Source organism: Taurulus bubalis (assembly GCF_910589615.1).
Source record: "Taurulus bubalis genome assembly, chromosome: 16".
In the NCBI taxonomy this organism is placed as follows: Eukaryota; Metazoa; Chordata; class Actinopteri; order Perciformes; family Cottidae; genus Taurulus; species Taurulus bubalis.
This window is the reverse complement of record NC_136604.1, coordinates 24,132,987-24,140,486: the sequence shown is the minus strand read 5'-3', so window position 1 is coordinate 24,140,486 and position 7,500 is coordinate 24,132,987. Positions and strand designations below refer to the sequence as shown.

At 42.6% G+C, this 7,500-nt stretch overlaps 1 protein-coding gene across 1 annotated transcript in view; it reads right to left on the bottom strand.

The window, feature by feature from the left end:
- The window catches only part of bop1 (BOP1 ribosomal biogenesis factor), a gene marked incomplete at its 5' end in the record, with an annotated part of 21,626 nt that overhangs the window by 6,537 nt on the left and 7,589 nt on the right, over positions 1 to 7,500 (bottom strand). The window contains 4 exons of the mRNA XM_079231476.1: positions 2,516 to 2,623; positions 2,704 to 2,788; positions 3,025 to 3,316; positions 3,747 to 3,930. Coding sequence (XP_079087602.1) covers positions 2,516 to 2,623; positions 2,704 to 2,788; positions 3,025 to 3,316; positions 3,747 to 3,930 — 669 coding nt within the window. The remainder of the gene's footprint in view (positions 1 to 2,515; positions 2,624 to 2,703; positions 2,789 to 3,024; positions 3,317 to 3,746; positions 3,931 to 7,500) is intronic.

Here is a 7,500-nt window from a genome sequence, read left to right as displayed (position 1 = left end):
CTTATATGTAGTCAGGTGTCGGTAGTAGAACTTATATGTAGTGAGGTGTCGTAAGTAGAACTTATATGTAGTCAGGTGTCGTAGGTAGAACTTATATGTAGCGAGGTGTCGTAGGTAGAACTTATATGTAGCGAGGTGTCGTAGGTAGAACTTATATGTAGCGAGGTGTCGTAGGTAGAACTTATATGTAGTGAGGTGTCGTAGGTAGAACTTATATGTAGCGAGGTGTCGGTAGTAGAACTTATATGTAGTCAGGTGTCGTAGGTAGAACTTATATGTAGCGAGGTGTCGGTAGTAGAACTTATATGTAGTCAGGTGTCGGTAGTAGAACTTATATGTAGCGAGGTGTCGTAGGTAGAACTTATATGTAGCGAGGTGTCGTAGGTAGAACTTATATGTAGCGAGGTGTCGTAAGTAGAACTTATATGTAGCGAGGTGTCGTAGGTAGAACTTATATGTAGCGAGGTGTCGTAGGTAGAACTTATATGTAGCGAGGTGTCGTAGGTAGAACTTATATGTAGCGAGGTGTCGTAGGTAGAACTTATATGTAGCGAGGTGTCGTAGGTAGAACTTATATGTAGTGAGGTGTCGTAGGTAGAACTTATATGTAGCGAGGTGTCGGTAGTAGAACTTATATGTAGTCAGGTGTCGTAGGTAGAACTTATATGTAGCGAGGTGTCGGTAGTAGAACTTATATGTAGTCAGGTGTCGGTAGTAGAACTTATATGTAGCGAGGTGTCGTAGGTAGAACTTATATGTAGCGAGGTGTCGTAGGTAGAACTTATATGTAGCGAGGTGTCGTAGGTAGAACTTATATGTAGCGAGGTGTCGTAGGTAGAACTTATATGTAGCGAGGTGTCGTAGGTAGAACTTATATGTAGTGAGGTGTCGTAGGTAGAACTTATATGTAGCGAGGTGTCGGTAGTAGAACTTATATGTAGTCAGGTGTCGTAGGTAGAACTTATATGTAGCGAGGTGTCGGTAGTAGAACTTATATGTAGCGAGGTGTCGGTAGTAGAACTTATATGTAGTGAGGTGTCGGTAGGTAGAACTTATATGTAGCGAGGTGTCGTAGGTAGAACTTATATGTAGCGAGGTGTCGTAGGTAGAACTTATATGTAGTCAGGTGTCGGTAGTAGAACTTATATGTAGTGAGGTGTCGTAAGTAGAACTTATATGTAGTCAGGTGTCGTAGGTAGAACTTATATGTAGTCAGGTGTCGGTAGTAGAACTTATATGTAGTGAGGTGTCGTAAGTAGAACTTATATGTAGTCAGGTGTCGGTAGTAGAACTTATATGTAGTGAGGTGTCGTAAGTAGAACTTATATGTAGTGAGGTGTCGTAGGTAGAACTTATATGTAGTCAGGTGTCGTAGGTAGAACTTATATGTAGTCAGGTGTCGTAGGTAGAACTTATATGTAGTGAGGTGTCGTAAGTAGAACTTATATGTAGTCAGGTGTCGGTAGTAGAACTTATATGTAGTGAGGTGTCGTAAGTAGAACTTATATGTAGTGAGGTGTCGTAGGTAGAACTTATATGTAGTCAGGTGTCGTAGTAGAACTTATATGTAGTCAGGTGTCGGTAGTAGAACTTATATGTAGTGAGGTGTCGTAAGTAGAACTTATATGTAGTCAGGTGTCGTAGGTAGAACTGCAGAGCCGCTGACTCTCCGCTCTCCTGGCTGACGTCACACACTGCCACGGACTCTCCGCTGCCAGTAATCTCACTTGCTGTCTCTCCAACAACGTTAGCTAACGTGTTAGCAGGCTGACTAGTTTGCTATTATTAAACTGGTGGGAGGGAAATGAAGCCGCTGTAGACATCTTAACGCTGATTGGCCAAGACTCGCAACGTTAAAGATCTTCTATTGCTAAGAGGATCACAAACTCAGTTTTTTTTCCGTGTCCCACTCCAATCTCAGAAACGGCGGACAGTTGACCCCCCCTCCCAAAAACAAAAACTCTTCGGATCTACGTGATTCACGTGGATGACATGTTTTGGTTTCAAAACGGCGAATTTCGCCGAAAGGTGAGGGATTTTCATGTCTGAGATCCACGGGCCGCTCGCTCCTTCGGGTCCCCAACACCAAGCTCCACCATGGGCGACCGGGCCTTTTGCTCGGCGGCGCCACGCTTGTGGAACGGTCTCCTGACCACCTGAGGGAAACTCAGACACCGAACTCTTTTAAGACTGGCCTAAAAACCTTGTTATTCAGGAAGGCATTTTTTACCTTGAGTTAATTTATTGGCAGCTATTACATTCTTATTTTTATGGGTTGCTTTATCTATGTTTTAAATTGGTTTTATTTGTTTTTACTATATGTGTGGCACTCGGATTTTTTGAAGGAAGAGTGCGATAAAAATGAAATGCATTATTATTACAAACACACACACACACACACACACACACACACACACACACACACACACACACACACACACACACACACACACAGAGAGTCAGTGTGTATCAGTGTGTGTATTCTTGTCTAACACTGTGTGTTACGCTGCATTACCTGTAAACGGTCCCGTGACAGACGATGACGGATCCGTCGTCTGATGCCGAGGCGAACAGCGGGTAGAGCCGATGGTAGGCAACGGCCCTCACGGCCTTCTTATGGTGTCTGCAGACAGGAAGTGAACACCACATCACACAAGTTGATCTATTGACGAGTCATTCAGCAGATGAGTGACAGCTACGCACCGTAACATCTTGTAAGGTTTGGTTGAGAGGTCGAGGTCGAACCAGCTCAGCCGGCAGTCGTAACTCCCACAGATCACATGATCCCCTAAAGACACGCCCACAAGTTAGACAGAAGCTCAGTGAGGTCACATGATTACACAACGGCACTGTGTCTGTGGAGATCTTCAGACTCTGGGATCCTCAACCTCCCAGGACCTGAAGGTGTAAACCCAGGTGTGGTGGTAAACCCAGGTGTGGTGGTAAACCAGTGTGGTGGTAAACCCGGGTGTGGTGGTAAACCCGGGTGTGGTGGTAAACCAGTGTGGTGGTGGGTCTATTTACCCCCGGGGTGGACGGCCATGCTGGAGATCCACTTGGAGTTGGCCTGTAGTTTTTTGGTCATTTCCTGCTTCACCAGGTTGTAGATGCGAACCGAGCGCTGCGTCCCCACGAAGAAGTAGGGCCTGACCGGGTGGAAGGATACGCACTGGACCAGACCTTTGTTCTTCCTGAAGGGGTTCTGACTGCGCCTCCGGCTCACCTGGTGGATGAACACCTGCAGGTGGCTGGAGTGATCGGGCATTACCGACGCCAGGTAATCTCCTTTAGCGTGCCACGTCACCTGGTGGACCGCCTGAGGGACGCAAACCGTCAGTTCGTTCAGGTAGAGCAGGTAGACATAGATCAGGTAGGCATAGATCAGGTAGGCATAGATCAGGTAGATCAGGTAGGCATAGATCAGGTAGGCATAGATCAGGTAGATCAGGTAGACATAGATCAGGTAGATAGATCAGGTAGACATAGATCAGGTAGACATAGATCAGGTAGATCAGGGAGACAGATCAGGTAGACAGATCAGGTAGACAGATCAGGTAGGCATTGATCAGGTAGGCATTGATCAGGTAGGCATTGATCAAGTAGATCAGGTAGACATATCAGGTAGACATTGATCAGGTAGACAGCTCAGGTAGGCATTGATCAGGTAGGCATTGATCAGGTAGTTCAGGTAGACATAGTTCAGGTATAGGTTGTGGATCTGTAATCAATCAGGTGGGTTTTCTCACTTTGGGGTGTTGTATTTTGAGGCGGATTCCTTGGCTAAGCTCCTCCCCTTCCACGTCGCTCCACGTCACAAGGCCCGCCTCCTCCGTGGACTCCGCCTCCCGCTGACCAGAGAGGAGTTGCTCTGTAGACAAGACAACCTGTCTGTCTGCCAGAGGGGGAGACAGGATCAACACCACCGAGTCCCTGAATCACAAAGAGAATATTAAATGATATACAAATGTTCCATTCCCAGCAAATCACTTACTCAAAAATATACTAAACATGAAGTACACAAACATGAAGTACACAAACATAAAGTACACAAACATGAAGTACACAAACATAAAGTACACAAGCCAAAATGAGTTCAAAGTGAAGGATGCTGGTCTTTTGATCCAGGTGTGATGTGAACCAGCGTAACCCTTTATAAAGATACGGTCACACCAAACACTCAGAAACACTTTCCTGTGTGAGTTTACTCTCTTTGCTCCACTTTGTGGGTCATTTGGGTCATTCGCTTTTTCACAGCAGAAAGGGGGCGTGGCTTATCTGAAATAACCAATAGTTCTGCTTTCTTCTCGTTATGGAAGTCCCAAACGTCAGAACATCAAACGCCATTGAGACAGACAGAAACAATGACAGACAGAAACAATGACAGACAGAAACAATGACAGACAGACAGAAACAATGACAGACAGACAGAAACAATGACAGACAGAAACAATGACTGACAGACAGACAGAAACAATGACAGACAGAAACAATGAGACAGAAACAATGACAGACAGAAACAATAACAGACAGAAACAATGACAGACAGACAGAAACAATAACAGACAGAAACAATGACTGACAGAAACAATGACAGACAGAAACAATGACTGACAGACAGACAGAAACAATGACAGACAGACAGAAACAATGAGACAGAAACAATGACAGACAGAAACAATGACAACAGAAACAATGACAACAGAAACAATGACAGACAGACAGAAACAATGAGACAGAAACAATGACAGACAGAAACAATGACAGACAGAAACAATGACGACAGAAACAATGACAGACAGAAACAATGACAGACAGACAGAAACAATGACAGACAAACAGAAACAATGACAGACAGAAACAATGCCAGACCGACAGAAACAATGACAGACCGACAGAAACAATGACAGACAGAAACAATGAGACAGAAACAATGAGACAGAAACAATGACAGACAGACAGAAACAATGACAGACAGACAGAAACAATGACTGACAGACAGAAACAATGAGACAGAAACAATGACAGACAGAAACAATGACAGACAGACAGAAACAATGACTGACAGACAGACAGAAACAATGACAGACAGACAGACAGACAGAAACAATGACTGACAGACAGAAACAATGACAGACAGAAACAATGAGACAGAAACAATAACAGACAGACAGAAACAATGACAGACATACAGAAACAATGACAGACAGACAGAAACAATGACAGACAGAAACAATGACTGACAGACAGACAGAACCAATGACAGACAGACAGAAACAATGACAGACAGAAACAATGACAGACAGACAGAAACAATGACAGACAGAAACAATGACAGACAGACAGAAACAATGACTGACAGACAGAAACAATGACAGACAGACAGAAACAATGACAGACAGAAACAATGACAACAGAAACAATGACAGACAGAAACAATAACAGACAGAAACAATAACAGACAAACAGAAACAATGACAGACAGACAGAAACAATGACAGACAGAAACAATGACAGACAGAAACAATGACAGACAGAAACAATGACAGACTGAAACAATGACAGACAGACAGAAACAATGACACACAGAAACAATGACACACAGACAGAAACAATGAGACAGAAACAATGACAGACAGACAGACAGAAACAATGACAGACAGAAACAATGAGACAGAAACAATGAGACAGAAACAATGACAGACAGACAGAAACAATGACAGACAGAAACAATGACAGACAGAAACAATGACAGACAGACAGAAACAATGACAGACAAACAGAAACAATGACAGACAGAAACAATGACTGACAGACAGACAGAAACAATGACAGACAGACAGAAACAATGACAGACAGAAACAATGAGACAGAAACAATGAGACAGAAACAATGAGACAGAAACAATGACAGACAGACACAATGACAGACAGAAACAATGACTGACAGACAGACAGACAGACAGAAACAATGAGACAGAAACAATGACAGACAGACAGAAACAATGACTGACAGACAGACAGAAACAATGACAGACAGACAGACAGAAACAATGACAGACAGACAGACAGAAACAATGACAGACAGAAACAATGACAGACAGACAGAAACAATGAGACAGAAACAATGACAGACAGACAGAAACAATAACAGACAGACAGAAACAATGACAGACAGAAACAATGACAGACAGACAGAAACAATGAGACAGAAACAATGACAGACAGACAGACAGAAACAATGACAGACAGAAACAATGACAACAGAAACAATGACAGACAGAAACAATAACAGACAAACAGAAACAATGACAGACAGAAACAATGACAGACAGAAACAATGACAGACTGAAACAATAACAGACAGACAGAAACAATGACAGACAGAAACAATGAGACAGAAACAATGACAGACAGACAGAAACAATGACAGACAGAAACAATGAGACAGAAACAATGAGACAGAAACAATGACAGACAGACAGAAACAATGACAGACAGAAACAATGACATACAGACAGAAACAATGACAGACAGACAGAAACAATGACAGACAGAAACAATGACAGACAGACAGAAACAATGACAGACAAACAGAAACAATGACAGACAGAAACAATGACTGACAGACAGACAGAAACAATGACTGACAGACAGACAGAAACAATGACAGACAGACAGAAACAATGACAGACAGAAACAATGAGACAGAAACAATGAGACAGAAACAATGAGACAGAAACAATGACAGACAGACAGAAACAATGACAGACAGAAACAATGACTGACAGACAGACAGAAACAATGACAGACAGAAACAATGACAGACAGACAGAAACAATGAGACAGAAACAATGACAGACAGACAGAAACAATGACAGACAGACAGAAACAATGACAGACAGACAGACAGAAACAATGACAGACAGACAGACAGAAACAATGACTGACAGAAACAATGACAGACAGACAGAAACAATGAGACAGAAACAATGACAGACAGAAACAATGACAGACAGACAGAAACAATAACAGACAGACAGAAACAATGACAGACAGAAACAATGACAGACAGACAGAAACAATGACAGACAGACAGAAACAATGACAGACAGAAACAATGACAGACAGACAGAAACAATGACAGACAGACAGAAACAATGAGACAGAAACAATGACAGACAGAAACAATAACAGACAAACAGAAACAATGACAGACAGACAGAAACAATGACAGACAGAAACAATGACAGACAGACAGAAACAATGACAGACTGAAACAATGACAGACAGACAGAAACAATGACAGACAGACAGAAACAATGACAGACAGACAGAAACAATGACAGACAGACAGAAACAATGAGACAGAAACAATGAGACAGAAACAATGACAGACAGACAGAAACAATGACAGACAGAAACAATGACAGACAGAAACAATGACAGACTGAAACAATGACAGACAGACAGAAACAATGACAGACTGAAACAATGACAGACA